We start from the raw sequence: 16,481 nt of genomic DNA on the forward strand, positions 1-16,481 counted from the left end.
CTGTTATGAAACATAATGTAAATATCTGATCTGCAGGATGTATTTTCATTCACAGGACTAAACTTGGCACAAATACCCAATACACCCAAATTTGACTACTGGCAGGGTTGGAGGGGTTGATTTTGTCATTTGGGAATTGTAGTTGCAGAGATTTATAGTTCACCTACAATCAAATAGCATTCTGAACTCCGCCAATGATGAAATTGAACCAAACTTGGCACACAGAATTCCCATGACCAACGGAAAATACTGGAAGGATTTGATGGGCACTGACCTTGAGTTTGGGAGTTGTAGTTCACCTACCTCCAGAAACTCAAACAATGATGGATCTGGACCTAACTTGGCATGAATATTTAATATGTCCAAATGTAAACACTAGTGGAGTTTGGGGAAAATACACCTTGACATTTGGGAGTTGTAGTTACTGGGATTTATAGTTCACCTCCAATCAAAGAGCATTCTGAACCCCACAATGACAGAATTGGGGCAAACTTCCCACACAGAACCCCCATGACCAACAGAAAATACGTAAGGCCACCCAGTCCAATCCCTTCACCAGGGCAAAAAAACAGAAATGAATATCATGAAGCTTCATAGAATCATAGAATCAGAATCATAGAATCAGCACAAGGTGATTGGTTGGGCCATGCCTGAGAGGCTAGCTGAGCCTGGGAGTTTTGGCAACAGTTACATAGAATCCTAGAGTTGGAAGAGACCTCCTGGGCCATCCAGTCCAACCCCATTCTGCCAAGAAGCAGGAATATTGCATTCAAATCACCCCTGACAGATGGCCATCCAGCCTCTGCTTAAAAGCTTCCAAAGAAGGAGCCTCCACCACACTCACTCCGGGGCAGAGAGTTCCACTGCTGAACGGCTCTCACAGTCAGGAAGTTCTTCCTCATGTTCAGATGGAATCTCCTTTCTCCAAGAAGCAGGAAAATCACACTCAAAACCCCCCCGTCAGGTGGCCATCCAGCCTCTGTTAGGATTGGTTCTCTGTTCCTATATGGCTCTTCCCCTATTTGGATTTCTGTTGGGATTTATAGTTCACCTACAATCAAATAGCATTCTGAACTCCGCCAATGATGAAATTGAACCAAACTTGGCACACAGAACTCCCATGACCAACAGAAAATGCTGTTTTCTGATGGTCTTTGGCGACCCCTCTGACACCCCCTCGCGACCCCCACAGGGGTCCCGACCCCCAGGTTGAGAAACACTGCTCTAGAGAGATAGGAGGCCTCACCTTGGTATTATTATTATACTGACACAAAAACACAGTATGACGCAGCTAATGAGATCTATATATTGGATTTCGTTATTATTATTATTATTATTATTATTATTATTTCTTTCCTGCCTCAACTCACAGAAAGAACAGGTGGCTGGAAGTGGCATTTTGAACAAAAACAACAAGCAATTGCAAGATTCGCTCCCCGGCTCAATGGAAACCATTCACAGTTGCTCCATAGCAGCTATCTCAAGCCTATTATTATTATTATTATTATTATTATTATTATTATTATTGCATTTTATTGGCATTGATCTCATGTACATTTTGTTATATGCATTTTACTAGTGTTGTGTTGTATTTATTTTAACTTTATTTTACTTTAACTGCGTCTCGAGTTGCAAGGAGAGGCAAGTAACAAGTTGTTGTTGTTATTGTTGTTATATGATACACAACAAGATCAGTACACAGCAAACAAGATCACGAAGCTGGCTGTTATTTATTTATTTATTTATTTATTTATTCCCATTGACTGGAAAGGTAAGACCCAGAAGCTTTAGCTGGAGAACAGCCTGATCCTTCTTCTTTCCTTTTCTCCCCTTTCTCTTTCCCTTTCCTTCCTTCCCTTCTTTCCCTTTCTTTCTTTCTTTCTTTCTTTTTCTTCTTCCCTTCTTCTTCCCCTTTCCTCCCCTCCCCTTCTTTCCCTTCCCTTCCCTTCTTTCCCTTTCTTTCTTTCTTTCTTTCTTTCTTTCTTTCTTTCTCTTCTTCCCTTCTTCTTTCCCTTTCCTCCCCTCCCCTTCCCTCCCCTTCCCTCCCCTTCTTTCCCTTCTTTCCCTTCCTTCCTTCCTTCCTTCCTTCCTTCCTTCCTTCCTTCCTTCCTTCCTTCCTTTTTCCCTTTCTTTTCCTTCCCTTTCCTTCCTTCCCTTCTTTCCCTTTCTTTCTTTCTTTCTTTCTTTCTTTCTTTCTTTCTCTTCTTCCCTTCTTCTTTCCCTTTCCTCCCCTCCCCTTCTTTCCCTTCCTTATTTATTTATTTATTTTATTTATTTAGTACACTTGTATACCGCTAATATCTCAGCCTGTGCGGCGACTCATTGCGGTTTACAACATATTTAAAAATACAATATTCACTTTAAAAATATAAAATAAAATATAAAAATACATACATATACATACATAGTATTGGGCCACCAATACAGACCGGAACATCTCATAGTTAAAGTCGTAATCCAATTCGTTATCCTTGATTGCTAGTCCATGATCAAAACATCATCACATCGGAATTAGTTAAAAACTTGCTCGAACATCCAAGTTTTCAGTTTTTTCCGAAATGCCATTAGCGAGGTGGCTGATCTTATTTCAGTAGGGAGGGCATTCCAAAGCCGGGGGGCCACCACAGAAAAGGCCCTATCTCTCGTTCCCGCAAGCCGCACTTGTGAAGCAGGCGGGATGGAGAGAAGGGCTTCTCCTGAAGATCTTAGGGTCCTGGTGGGCTGATAGGCCGAGATACGTTCGGATAGGTATGTAGGGCCAGAACCGTTTAGGGCTTTAAAGGTCAAAGCCAGCACTTTGAATTGGGCTCGGTAGCTAATCGGTAGCCAGTGGAGCTGGTACAGCAGAGGAGTTGTATGCTCCCTGCGCCCTGCTCCTGTTAATACCATGGCTGCCGCCCGTTGGACTAATTGGAGCTTCCGGGCCGTCTTCAAAGGCAACCCCACGTAGAGAGCGTTGCAGTAATCAAGGCGGGATGTAACCAGAGCGTGGACTACCTTCCTTCCTTCCTTCCTTCCTTCCTTCCTTCCTTCCTTCCTTCCTTCCTTCCTTCCTTCCTTTTTCCCTTCTCCCTTTCTTTTCCTTCCCTTTCCTTCCTTCCCTCCTTTCCCTTTCTTTCTTTTTCTTCTTCCCTTCTTTCCCTTTCCTCCCCTCCCCTTCCCTCCCCTCCCCTTCCTTCCTTCCTTCCTTCCTTCCTTTTTCCCTTCTCCCTTTCTTTTCCTTCCCTTTCCTTCCTTCCCTTCCTTCCCTTTCTTTCTTTCTTTCTTTCTTTCTTTCTTTCTTTCTTTCTTTCTTCCTTCCTTCCTTCCTTCCTTCCTTCCTTCCTTCCTTCCTTCCTTCCTTCCTTTCTTTTTCCTTTCTTCCTTCCTTTCCCTTAATTCCCTTTCTTTCCTTCTTTCCTTTTCCCTTCTTCCTTTCCTTCCTTCCCTCCCTTTCCTTCTTTCCCTTTCTTTCTTCTTTCTTTTTCTTTCTTTCTTCCTTCCTTTCTTTTTCCTTTCTTCCTTCCTTTCACTGAATTCCCTTTCTTTCCTTCTTTCTTTTTCCCTTCTTCCTTTCCTTCCCTCCCTCCCTCCCTCCCTTCCCCTCCCTCCCTCCATCCCTCTCTTTCTTTCTTTCTTTCTTTCTTTCTTTCTTTCTTTCTTTCTTTCTTTCTCCCTTCTTTCCTTTCCTTTCATTCCCTTCCCTTCTCTCCCTTCTTTCCCTTTCTTTCTTTTTCTTTTCCCCTTCTTCTTTCCCTTCCCTTCTTTCTTTCCCTTTCTTTCTTTCTTTCTTTCTTTCTTTCTTTCACCCTTCCCTTAATTCCCTTCTTTTGCTTTCTTTCTTTTTCCCTTCTTCCTTCCCTTCCCTTTCTTTCTTTCTTTCTTTCTTTCTTTCTTTCTCTTTTTCTTTTCTCTTCTTCCTTCCCTTCCTTTCTTCCTTTCTTCCTTTCTTCCTTTCTTCCTTTCTTCCTTTCTTCCTTTCTTCCTTCCTTCCTTCCTTCCTTCCTTTTCCCTTTCTTCCTTCCCTTCCCATCCCTTCTTTCCCTTCCCTTCTTCCTTCCCTTCTTTCCCTTCCTTCCTTCCTTTCTGGTAGGCAGTTAGGAATGGTGGGAGTTGAAGTCCAAAACACCTGGAGGGCCCAAGTTGGCCTGTGCCGGCCATATATTCATTCATTCATTCATTCATTCATTCATTCATTCATTCACTATATTTCTATACTGCCATTCTCAGCCCGAGGGCGACTCATGGCGGTTTCGATGCCCACAATACTGTTGTTGTCGTCGTTGTCGTTGTCATCATCATCATCTTCTTCTTCTTCTTCTTCTCCTCCTCCTCCTCCTTCTTCTCCTCTTTCCTCCTTCTTCTCCTCCTCCTTCTCCTTCTCCTCCTCCTCCTTCTCCTCCTCCTCCTTCTTCTCCTCCTCCTCCTCCTTCTCCTCCTCCTTCTCCTCCTCCTTCTCCTCCTTCTCCTTCTCCTTCTCCTTCTCCTCCTCCTTCTTCTCCTTCTCCTTCTCCTCCTCCTCCTCCTTCTTCTCCTCCTCCTTCTTCTCCTCCTCCTCCTCCTTCTCCTCCTCCTTCTCCTCCTTCTCCTCCTTCTCCTTCTCCTCCTCCTTCTTCTCCTTCTCCTTCTCCTTCTCCTTCTCCTTCTTCCATGGCAAGGGTGGTCTCATTCCAACGGCGTATTCCTCTGCTCTTCTTTTCTCTTTCTGCAGGCCTTCCTTCCCAGGTCTCCCCGATGGGTCTCCAAGGGCGCACGCCATGTCCGAAGGGGCAGTTCTGGGACGCTCTCCTGGAGCGGTGCATGCCCTGCGGCCTCGCCTGCCACACGCGCAAGTTCCAAGGATGCGCCGACTTCTGCAGTGAGTGTCCGGGAAAGGTTTGCCAGGGTGCCAGTTGCTTCTGACCGACATCCAACTAGACCCAAAGCGGTGCCGCAGCCAAGGAAGTCGAGCGAATTGTCGCTTCGTTGAGGTTCTCCCAGGATAGAGCGTGATGTTGCAGAGGGCCACTTCACCTAGGTTCTCCCAGGAGGGACTTGGCTCTGGGTTTCCTCTGCTCTGCTCAGAGAAGAGGATGGTGCTCCTCTAGATATATACAAGTCAAGGATTGGCTGTCTGTCTGTCTGTTTGTACCACCAAGGCTGCTGCTAGGTGGAGTGGCCCTCTCTGATGCCACTGAAGTGGCTGTTGCAAGGTAGAGTGGCCCTTTGCAATGTCATAGGAGTAGTTGTTCCTAGATGGAGTGGCCCTCTCTATGATGTCACTTAAGTGACTATTGCTAGGGGAAGTGGCCCTCTGGGGTGTCATTGGAGTGGCTGTTGCTTAGGTGGAGTGGCCTTCTGTGGTGTCACTGGAGTGACTGTTTCTAGGTGAAGTAGCCCTCTGGGGTGTCACTGGAGTGGCTGTTGCTTAGGTGGAGTGGCCATCTGTGGTGTCACTTGAGTGGCTGTAGCTAGGTGGAGTGGCCCTTTGTGGTGTCACTGGAGTGGCTGTGGCTCGGTGGAGTGGCCCTTTGTGGTGTCACTGGAGTGACTGTAGCTAGGTGGAGTGGCCCTTTGTGGTGTCACTGGAGTGACTGTAGCTAGGTGAAGTAGCCCTCTGTGGTGTCACTGGAGTGACTGTTTCTAGGTGAAGTAGCCCTCTGGGGTGTCACTGGAGTGGCTGTTGCTTAGGTGGAGTGGCCATCTGTGGTGTCACTTGAGTGGCTGTAGCTAGGTGGAGTGGCCCTTTGTGGTGTCACTGGAGTGACTGTAGCTAGGTGGAGTGGCCCTTTGTGGTGTCACTGGAGTGACTGTTTCTAGGTGAAGTAGCCCTCTGTGGTGTCACTGGAGTGACTGTTTCTAGGTGAAGTAGCCCTCTGGGGTGTCACTGGAGTGGATGTTGCGTAGGTGAAGTAGCCTTTGTGATGTCACTGGAGTGGCTGTTGCTAGGTGGAGTGGCCCTTTGTGGTGTCACTGGAGTGGCTGTTGCTAGGTGAAGTAGCCTTCTGTGATGCCACTGGAGTGGCTGTTGCTATGTGGAGTGGTCCTCTGCAACATCACGGAAGTGGCTGTTGCTAGGTGAGATGGCCCCTGTGGTGTCACTGGAGTGGCTGTGGCTCGGTGGAGTGGCCCTCTGTGGTGTCACTGGAGTGACTGTTTCTAGGTGAAGTGACCCTCTGTGATGCCACTGGAGTGGCTGTTGCTATGTGGAGTGGTCCTCTGCAACATCATGGAAGTGGCTGTTGCTAGGTGAGATGGCCCTCTGTCCTGCCACTGGGGTGACTGCTATTAGGTGAATTGGCCATCAGTCATGTCATTGGAGTGGCTATTGTTAGATGAGGTGGCCATCTGTCATGCCACTGGGTGAAGTGGCCCTCTGTCATGTCACTGGAGTGGCTGTTACTGGGTGAAGTGGCCCTCTGTCATGCTGCTGGAGTAGCTGCTCTAGGTGACGTGCCCCCTGTCGTACGACTGGGTTGGTTGCTGCTGGGTGAAGTGGCCCTCTGTGATGTCACTGTGGCCCTCTGTCATGCCACTGGGGTGGCTGTTACTGGGTGAAGTGGCCCTGTGTCATGTCACTGGAGTGGCTGTTACTGGGTGAAGTGGCCCTGTGTCATGTCACTGGAGTGGCTGTTACTGGGTGAAGTGGCCCTCTGTCATGCCACTGGAGTAGCTGCTCTAGGTGACGTGACCCCGTGTCATATGACTGGGTTGGCTGCTGCTGGGTGAGGTGGCCCTCTGTGATGTCACTGTGGCCCTCTGACATGTCACTGGGGTGGCTGTTACTGGGTGAAGTGGCCCTGTGTCATGTCACTGGAGTGGCTGTTACTGGGTGAAGTGGCCCTGTGTCATGTCACTGGGGTGGCTGTTACTGGGTGAAGTGGCCCTGTGTCATGTCACTGGAGTGGCTGTTACTGGGTGAAGTGGCCCTGTGTCATGTCACTGGGGTGGCTGTTACTGGGTGAAGTGGCCCTGTGTCATGTCACTGGAGTGGCTGTTACTGGGTGAAGTGGCCCTGTGTCATGTCACTGGGGTGGCTGTTACTGGGTGAAGTGGCCCTGTGTCATGTCACTGGAGTGGCTGTTACTGGGTGAAGTGGCCCTGTGTCATGTCACTGGAGTGGCTGTTACTGGGTGAAGTGGCCCTGTGTCATGTCACTGGGGTGGCTGTTACTGGGTGAAGTGGCCCTGTGTCATGTCACTGGAGTGGCTGTTACTGGGTGAAGTGGCCCTGTGTCATGTCACTGGGGTGGCTGTTACTGGGTGAAGTGGCCCTGTGTCATGTCACTGGGGTGGCTGTTACTGGGTGAAGTGGCCCTGTGTCATGTCACTGGGGTGGCTGTTACTGGGTGAAGTGGCCCTGTGTCATGTCACTGGAGTGGCTGTTACTGGGTGAAGTGGCCCTGTGTCATGTCACTGGGGTGGCTGTTACTGGGTGAAGTGGCCCTGTGTCATGTCACTGGGGTGGCTGTTACTGGGTGAAGTGGCCCTGTGTCATGTCACTGGGGTGGCTGTTACTGGGTGAAGTGGCCCTGTGTCATGTTACTGGAGTGGCTGTTACTGGGTGAAGTGGCCCTGTGTCATGTCACTGGGGTGGCTGTTACTGGGTGAAGTGGCCCTGTGTCATGTCACTGGAGTGGCTGTTACTGGGTGAAGTGGCCCTGTGTCATGTCACTGGAGTGGCTGTTACTGGGTGAAGTGGCCCTGTGTCATGTCACTGGAGTGGCTGTTACTGGGTGAAGTGGCCCTGTGTCATGTCACTGGAGTGGCTGTTACTGGGTGAAGTGGCCCTGTGTCATGTCACTGGAGTGGCTGTTACTGGGTGAAGTGGCCCTGTGTCATGTCACTGGGGTGGCTGTTACTGGGTGAAGTGGCCCTGTGTCATGTCACTGGAGTGGCTGTTACTGGGTGAAGTGGCCCTGTGTCATGTCACTGGAGTGGCTGTTACTGGGTGAAGTGGCCCTCTGTCATGTCACTGGAGTGGCTGTTACTGGGTGAAGTGGCCCTCTGTCATGCCACTGGAGTGGCTGTTACTGGGTGAAGTGGCCCTGTGTCATGTCACTGGAGTGGCTGTTACTGGGTGAAGTGGCCCTGTGTCATGTCACTGGAGTGGCTGTTACTGGGTGAAGTGGCCCTGTGTCATGTCACTGGGGTGGCTGTTACTGGGTGAAGTGGCCCTGTGTCATGTCACTGGGGTGGCTGTTACTGGGTGAAGTGGCCCTGTGTCATGTCACTGGAGTGGCTGTTACTGGGTGAAGTGGCCCTGTGTCATGCCACTGGGGTGGCTGTTACTGGGTGAAGTGGCCCTGTGTCATGTCACTGGAGTGGCTGTTACTGGGTGAAGTGGCCCTGTGTCATGTCACTGGGGTGGCTGTTACTGGGTGAAGTGGCCCTGTGTCATGTCACTGGGGTGGCTGTTACTGGGTGAAGTGGCCCTGTGTCATGTCACTGGGGTGGCTGTTACTGGGTGAAGTGGCCCTGTGTCATGTCACTGGGGTGGCTGTTACTGGGTGAAGTGGCCCTGTGTCATGTCACTGGGGTGGCTGTTACTGGGTGAAGTGGCCCTGTGTCATGTCACTGGGGTGGCTGTTACTGGGTGAAGTGGCCCTGTGTCATGCCACTGGAGTGGCTGTTACTGGGTGAAGTGGCCTCCGTGATATCACCGGAATGGCTACTGGGCAAAGTGGCCATCTGTGATGTTGCTGGAGTCACTCTTGCTAGGTGAAGTGGCCACTTGTGATATCAATGGGAAAGAACGTTGACCTGTGTATGGGAGGAAGGGAAGAAGGAAGGAAAGAGACACGAGGAGAGCCATGGAGACATTGCGAGGTCTCGAGAGCTGGAGAAGGGAGGAAAGAGGGGAAGGAAAGAAAGAAAGAGAAAAAGGAGGAAGAGAAAGAAATGGAGAAGGAAGAGAAAGGAAAAGAAGAGAAAGAAAGAAGAGTAGGGAGGGAGAAGTAAGGAAAAGGAGGGAAGGAAGAATGAGAAAGAAGAGATGAAAGCAGGCATGGGCCAACTTTGGTCCTCCAGGTGTTTTGGACTCCAACTCCCACCATTCCTGGCCTCAGGCCCCTTCCTTTCCCCCCTCAGCCGCTTAAGCGGCTGAGGGGGGAAAGGAAGGGGCCTGAGGCCAGGAATGGTGGGAGTTGGAGTCCAAAACACCCAAAGGGCTGAAGGTAGTAGCTTGCAATGGCACAAACAAGCCAGGCCGGATGGCCATCGGATGCTCCAAGATACGATGAATGAAACTCGAGAAACTCAAGGATGCTGCTGTTCCCATGGCTACGTGGACTCTGTAACCACTGAGCTGCCGTCGAGTCCAAATGCCCTAAATTGAGCCTCTAGGGAACGAGAACGCTGACTCCTCTTTCCTTCCTCCTTCTCTTGATTTGAGTCCAACCCCACTTGTCTTTCTTTTCTAACTCCAGGCTCCATGGATTGCAGCAAGCGTCCGGGCTTCTACTACGACAAGCTCCTTCGAGGCTGCATCGATTGCTCCGGCGTTTGCGGGCAGCACCCCAAAGAGTGCGACCCATTCTGCCAAGGGGATCGGAACTCGCTCGGCATTCACCAAGTTGCAAAGCAGGGTGCGTCTCGATTCTCCAATAGGAAATACATGGGTTCCTCTGAGCATGGACAGAGAGCTTTTTGCATATCGCAAAGCAACTCTAGCATGGGAAGGGTAGTTAGGCCAGGCACAATTCTTCTAGGTCGTGCCCTTTTGCCAGGTTGCCTTTGGATCTGCCCACTCTGCTTCTGAGTCTATTCATGGACTTCCACCTTGACCATTCATGGTTTGGCCCTTGAGGAAGACCCTCATGGAGGACCATCCCATTGGGATTTCCGGGTTTAGCTGCCCAGAGGGATATTCTTACTCTTGCTGGAGGAACATTAAGAGGAGTGGTGGTTCTCATGAAGCTTTCCCTTGATTTAAGTCTACTGAGAAGGGGCTGATAGCCATGCAGTGAGTGGCTTTCACAGAGTTCATAATTGGATGATAGATGGGTGATGATTCCAGAGATCAGGCTTCGATCTCCTTCTCATCCATGGAAACCCATTGGACGGTCGTGGGTGAATCAAACACCCACCTCCACAGAATTCCGCAATAGGTTTTGCTTTAGGGTCAGGGGCGGCTCGTCCATTACGGGAAAAGGAAGTTTTTTGGTTCAGTCTTACAGTTTGGAAGCTCAGTTACAAGATGTAAGGTTTACTTGGGTACCCAAAAAGCAAATTGGAACTGGGAGTAAGGCCCCACGCCAGCCAGCCTAAAGACAGATTGCCCAGGGAAGGGTTGGAGGGTTTTCCTTGTAAAAGAAAGAAATAGTTCACAATTTCTTAACTTGAGGGCAAGTTAAGAATTTGTGTGTTTTGTTGAAGATTTAAGGAATAACAAAGAACTTTGTTAAACTTTCCAAGTTTCTAAAGACTTTGTTTAGGAAAATCCATAGGGCCTCTCAGCCGAGGCCCTCCGGCGTCCCGCTGGGCACAAAGAGCACATTCTGTTTTAAAAGACAATTGCTATTGCGTGTCAGCACAAGGCTGGTAAAGTGCAACTGCGGAGCAATAAATAAATGCCCCTCTGCTCTCTTTCTTCCGTCCCACCCTCAGATGCTCCTGCGACCTCCATGCCAGAGCCGTCCGCTCTGCAGGGTCCCCAGTGCCAGCTGTTTCCCATATGTGACCCGGGGATGTTCGTCTACATCGGCCTTGGGCTCTGCCTTTGCACGCTGCTCTTTGTGCTCTTGATGTGGGTTTACTTCCGAAAGCGAGGAGAGGAGGCGACTTGTCAAGCCGGCCCTGAGGCTCGCCACAAAAAGGGGGAACACCCAAAAGGTAAATAATATGCACTCAAGCTTTAGCACAGGTTCCAGAAATGGGGTTTAATTCCTCTCCGCTGTCTTTCGCTCAGCGCATGGCAGCGTGGTGCACATGTGCAGGCGAGGGAGAGCATGCAAGGCTGGAGGGAGGCTCTTACCATCGAGTCGCTTCAAAGCATGGGGTTTCTGTGAGGGAAGTTTGGCCCAATTCTATAATTGGTGAGGTTCAGAATACTCTTTGATTTTAGGTGGAACTACAACTTCCAACCTCAAGGTCAATGCCCACCAAACCCTTCCAATATTTTCTGTTGGTCATGGGAGTTCTGTGTGCCAAGTTTGGTTCAATTCCATCATTGGTGGAGTTCAGAATGCTCTTTGATTGTAGGTGAACTATAAATCCCAGCAACTACAACTCCCAAACGTCAGGGTCTGTTTTCCCCAAACTCCAACAGTGTTCACCTTTGGGCATATTGAATATTTGTGCCAAGTTTAGTCCAGTTCTATAATTGGCGAGGTTCAGAATACTTTTTGATTTTACATGGACTATAAATCCCAGCAACTACAACTCCCAAACGTCAGGGTCTGTTTTCCCCAAACTCCACCAGTGTTCACCTTTGGGCATATTGAATATTCGTGCCAAGTTTGGCCCAATTCTATAATTGGTGAGGTTCAGAATACTCTTTGATTGTAGGTGAACTATAAATCCCAGCAACTACAACTCCCAAATGTCAGGGTCTGTTTTCCCCAAACTCCACCAGTGTTCACATTTGGGCATATTGAGTATTCATGCCAAATTTGGTCCAGATCTATCATTGTTTGATTCCACAGTGCTCTCTGGATGCAGGCGAACTACAACTCCCAAACTAAAGGTCAATGCCCAACAAACCCTTCCAGTACTTTCTGTGGGTTATGGGAGTTCTGTATGCCAAGTTTGCTTCAATTCCATCATTGGTGGAGTTCAGAATGCTCTTTGATTGTAGGTTAACTATAAATCCCAGCAACTACAACTTCCAAATGTCTGGGTCTGTTTTCCCCAAACTCCACCAGTGTTCACATTTGGGCATATTGAATATTCGTGTCAAGTTTGGCCCAATTCTATAATTAGTGAGGTTCGGAATGCCCTTTGATTGTAGGTGAACTATAAATACCAGGAACTACAACTCCCAAATGTCAGGGTTTAACTACTATGGCTGGGCTTTTCAGTTTTCCACTCTCAAAAGGGCGCTGTGCCCTGAATCCCCACGGATACGGAGTGCTAAATGTATTTCATGCCGGGGTCACCACATTAGGAAGGTCGAGAAACACTGCTCTATCATAAGGTTTCCTGGGCAAGCGATATTCAAAGAGGTTTAACTACTATGGCTGGGCTTTGCAGTTTTCCACTCTCAGAAGGGTGTTGTGCCCCGAATCCCCGTGGATACGGAGTGCTAAATGTATATCATGCCGGGGTCAGCACATTAGGAAGCTTGAGAAACACTGCTCTATCATAAGGTTTCCTGTGCAAGAGGTATTCAAAGAGGTTTAACTACTATGGCTGGGCTTTGCAGTTTTCCACTCTCAGAAGGGTGTTGTGCCCCGAATCCCCACGGATACGGAGTGCTAAATGTATTTCATGCCAGGGTCACCACATTGGGAAGGTTGAGAAACACTGCTCTATCATAAGGTTTCCTGGGCAAGAGGTATTCAAAGAGGTCTTATCTTTCTTTGAGGTTTAGCCACTATGGCTGGGATTTGCAGTTTTCCACTCTCAAAAGGGCGCTGTGCCCGTAATCCCTGCGGATATGGAGTGCTAAATGTGTTTCATTCCAGGGTCACCACATTAGGAAGGTTGAGAAACACTGGGCTTCTCTTTGTCTGAGGTTTAACTACTATGGCTGGGCTTTGCAGTTTTCCACTCTCAAAAGGGCGCTGCGCTCCTAATCCCCGTGGATACGGAGTGCTAAATGTATTTCATGCTGGGGTCACCACATTAGGAAGGTCGAGAAACACTGCTCTATCATAAGGTTTCCTGGGCAAGAGGTATTCAAAGAGGTTTAACTACTATGCCTGGGCTTTGCAGTTTTCCACTCTCAGAAGGGTGTTGTGCCCTGAATCCCCGTGGATACGGAGTGCTAAATGTATTTCATGCCAGGGTCACCACATTGGGAAGGTTGAGAAACACTGCTCTATCATAAGGTTTCCTGGGCAAGAGGTATTCAAAGAGGTCTTATCTTTCTTTGAGGTTTAGCCACTATGGCTGGGATTTGCAGTTTTCCACTCTCAAAAGGGCGCTGTGCCCGTAATCCCTGCGGATATGGAGTGCTAAATGTGTTTCATTCCAGGGTCACCACATTAGGAAGGTTGAGAAACACTGGGCTTCTCTTTCTCTGAGGTTTAACTACTATGGCTGGGCTTTGCAGTCTTCCATTCTCAAAAGGGCGCCGTGCTCCTAACCCCCGCGGATACGGAGTGCTAAATGTGTTTCATGCCGGGGTCGCCACATTAGGAAGGTTGAGAAACACTGGGCTTCTCTTTCTCTGAGGTTTAACTACTATGGCTGGGCTTTGCAGTCTTCCATTCTCAAAAGGGCGCTGTGTCCCTAATCCCCACAGATACGGAGTGCTAAATGTATTTCATGCCGGGGTCAGCATATTAGGAAGGTTGAGAAACACTGCTCTATCATAAGGTTTCCTGGGCAAGAGGTATTCAAAGAGGTTTAACTACTATGGCTGGGCTTTGCAGTTTTCTGCTCTCAAAAGGGTGCCGTGTCCCTAATCCCCGCGGATACGGAATGCTAAATGCATTTCATGCCGGGGTCACCACGTTAGGAAGGTTAAGAAACACTGGGCTTCTCTTTCTCTTAGGTTTAACTACTATGGCTGGGCTTTGCAGTTTTCCACTCTCAAAAGGGCACTTTGCCCGTAATCCCCACGGATACGGAGTGCTAAATGCACTTCATGCCAGGGTCACCACATTAGGAAGGTTGAGAAACACTGCTCTATCATAAGGTTTCCTGGGCAAGAGGTATTCAAAGAGGTTTAACTACTATGGCTGGGCTTTGCAGTTTTCCACTCTCAAAAGGGCACTTTGCCCGTAATCCCCACGGATACGGAGTGCTAAATGCACTTCATGCCAGGGTCACCACATTAGGAAGGTTGAGAAACACTGCTCTATCATAAGGTTTCCTGGGCAAGAGGTATTCAAAGAGGTTTAACTACTAAGGCTGGGCTTTGCAGTTTTCCACTCTCAAAAGGGCACTTTGCCCGTAATCCCCGCCGATATGGAGTGCTAAATGTGTTTCATGCCGGGGTCACCACATTAGGAAGGTTGAGAAACACTGGGCTTCTCTTGCTCTGAGGTTTAACTACTATGGCTGGGCTTTGCAGTCTTCCACTCTCAAAAGGGCGCCATGCTCCTAACCCCCGCGGATACGGAGTGCTAAATGTATTTCATGCCGGGGTCACCACATTAGGAAGGATGAGAAACACTGGGCTTCTCTTCCTCTAAGGTTTAACTACTATGGCTGGGCTTTGCAGTCTTCCATTCCCAAAAGGGCACGGTGCCCGTAATCCCCGCGGATACAGAGTGCAAAATGTATTTCATGCCATGGTCACCACATTAGGAAGGTTGAGAAACACTGGGCTTCTCTTTCTCTGAGCTTTAACTACTATGGCTGGGCTTTGCAGTCTTCCACTCTCAAAAGGGCGCTGTGCTCCTAATCCCCGCGGATACGGAGTGCTAAATGTATTTCATGCCATTATCTTGAGAGATCTTGTGGGTTTCTTTCTCAGAGAGTCTAATGGAAGAAGGAAGCTTGACCGGTGGATCCAGCAGCAGCCAGACCCCGGACCCCATTGAGACCTGCGGCTTCTGCTTTCCCGAAGTGAGCCCGGCCATTCAAGAGACCAAAGCGTGCTACACGAAGGCGTACCAGCCTGCGGCGCAAGCGCATGCTGCGGTGACGGGAACCCTTCCGACCCCTGAAGATGGCCACTTCCCAATCATATGTTGTCCCTCTCAAGAAAAGATGCAAGTGGCCTGAACTTCCGAAGCTAACTGGACGCTACGTGAAAGCATCCCCACCCCACCAACCCCGAGAAAGCTGCTCCAATCTCTCCTGCTCCTTCCCACATACAACTCCTCTCCACACCCAACGGCACGTTTACACAATCCCAAAACAGGCCAAAAAGTTCCTGGCCTGGGCCGTTTCTAACTACACATAGTTGCAGGCCTATTGCAGAATCACGGCAGGCATCCTCAGAGGTTGTGAGGTCAGTTGGAAACTAGGAAAATTGGGTTTATTTATCTGTGGAATGATGTCCAGGGTGGGAGAAAGAACTCTTGTCTGTTGGAGCTAGGTGTGACTGTTGCAATTGGCCACCTTGATTAGCATTGAATGGCCTTGCAGCTTTAAAGCTTGGCCGGTTGCTGCCTGAAATGCCAAAAAAGCAGAGGAAATCCAGACAATAAACAATGAGGGCCAGCTAACCACCTCCCAAGGATTCCCCCGTGGCACAGTGGGATAAAGCGCAGAGATACTGAGCTTGTTGACCGAAAGGTCGCAGGTTCGATTCCGGGGAGCGGCGTGAGCTTCCGCTGTCAGCCCTTGCTTCTGCCAACCTAGCAGTTCGAAAACATGCAAATGTGAGTAGATGAATAGGTATCGCTTCTGCGGGAAGGTAACGGCGCTCCATGCAGTCGTGCCGGCCACATGACCTTGGAGGTGTCTACGGACAACGCCAACTCTTCGGCTTAGAAGTGGAGATGAGCACCACACCCCAGAGTTGGACATGACTGGACTTCATGTCAGGGGACAACCTTTACCTTTACCTTTTAACCACCTCCCAACAGGCAGAAAGCAGCCAGGCTTTGAAGCTGCAAGGCTATTCATTGTTAATCAGGTTGTCCAACTGCAACATTCACACTTGCCTCCAACAGACAAGAGTTCTTTCTCCCACCCTGGACATCATTCCACAGGTATATAAACCTCACTTGCCTGATTTCCAGCAGACCTCACAACCTCTGAGGATACCTGCCATAGATGCAGGCGAAACGTCAGGAGATAATGCTTCTAGAACAGGGTCGTACAGTCCGGAAAACTCACAGCAACCCAGGGATTCCGGTCACGAAAGCCTTCGACATTAGAATCATAGAATCAAAGAGTTGGAAGAGACCTCGTGAGTCATCCAGTCCAACCCCATTCTGCCAAGAAGCAGGAAAATTGCATTCAAAGCACCCCTGACAGATGGCCATCCAGCCTCTGTTTCAAAGCCTCCAAAGAAGGAGCCTCCACCACACTCTGGGGCAGAGAGTTCCACTGCTGAACAGCTCTCTCACTGTCAGGAAGTTCTTCCTAATGTTCAGGTGGAATCTCCTCTCTTGTAGTTTCTCTTGTCCTAGGGAAGCAGAAAACCAGCTTGCTCCCTCCTCCCTAGGACTTCCCCTCACATATTGATACATGGCTATCATCATGTCTCCTCTCAACCTTCTCTTCTTCAGGCTAAACATGCCCAGCTCCTTAAGCCGCTCCTCATGGGGCTTGTTCTCCAGACCCTTTATCCTTTGAGTCACCCTCCCCTGGACGTATTCCAGCATGTCAACATCTCTCTTGAATTGTGGTGCCCAGAATTCGACACAATATTCCAAGAGTGGTCTGACCAAGGCAGAATAGAACATGGGGAGCATGACTTCCCTAGATCTAGACCAGCGTTTCTCAACCTGGGGGTCA

The 16,481-nt window shown here is 49.2% G+C and overlaps 1 protein-coding gene across 1 annotated transcript; it reads left to right on the top strand.

Annotated features, from left to right (window-relative positions):
• Nucleotides 1-4,696: 4,696 nt before the first annotated feature.
• TNFRSF13B (TNF receptor superfamily member 13B) lies at nt 4,697-15,098 on the top strand. Its single transcript, XM_067462087.1, has 4 exons — nt 4,697-4,837; nt 9,386-9,544; nt 10,566-10,790; nt 14,545-15,098. Exons 1-4 carry the CDS (start codon nt 4,714-4,716, stop codon nt 14,793-14,795), a joined length of 759 nt encoding a protein of 252 aa, XP_067318188.1. The 5' UTR covers nt 4,697-4,713; the 3' UTR covers nt 14,796-15,098.
• The last annotated feature ends 1,383 nt before the right edge of the window (nt 15,099-16,481 follow it).

This window comes from Anolis sagrei, chromosome Y (genome assembly GCF_037176765.1).
Source record: "Anolis sagrei isolate rAnoSag1 chromosome Y, rAnoSag1.mat, whole genome shotgun sequence".
Classification (NCBI taxonomy): Eukaryota; Metazoa; Chordata; class Lepidosauria; order Squamata; family Dactyloidae; genus Anolis; species Anolis sagrei.

What these genes read in the sequence shown, in the direction of transcription:
- TNFRSF13B (XM_067462087.1), top strand. Translation starts at nt 4,714, where the DNA reads ATGGGTCTCCAAGGGCGCACGCCATGTCCGAAGGGGCAGTTCTGGGAC. An exon ending in AGGATGCGCCGACTTCTGCA is followed by an intron (nt 4,838 to 9,385) that starts GTGAGTGTCCGG and finishes TTCTAACTCCAG; the next exon opens with GCTCCATGGATTGCAGCAAG. An exon ending in AAAGGGGGAACACCCAAAAG is followed by an intron (nt 10,791 to 14,544) that starts GTAAATAATATG and finishes TTTCTTTCTCAG; the next exon opens with AGAGTCTAATGGAAGAAGGA.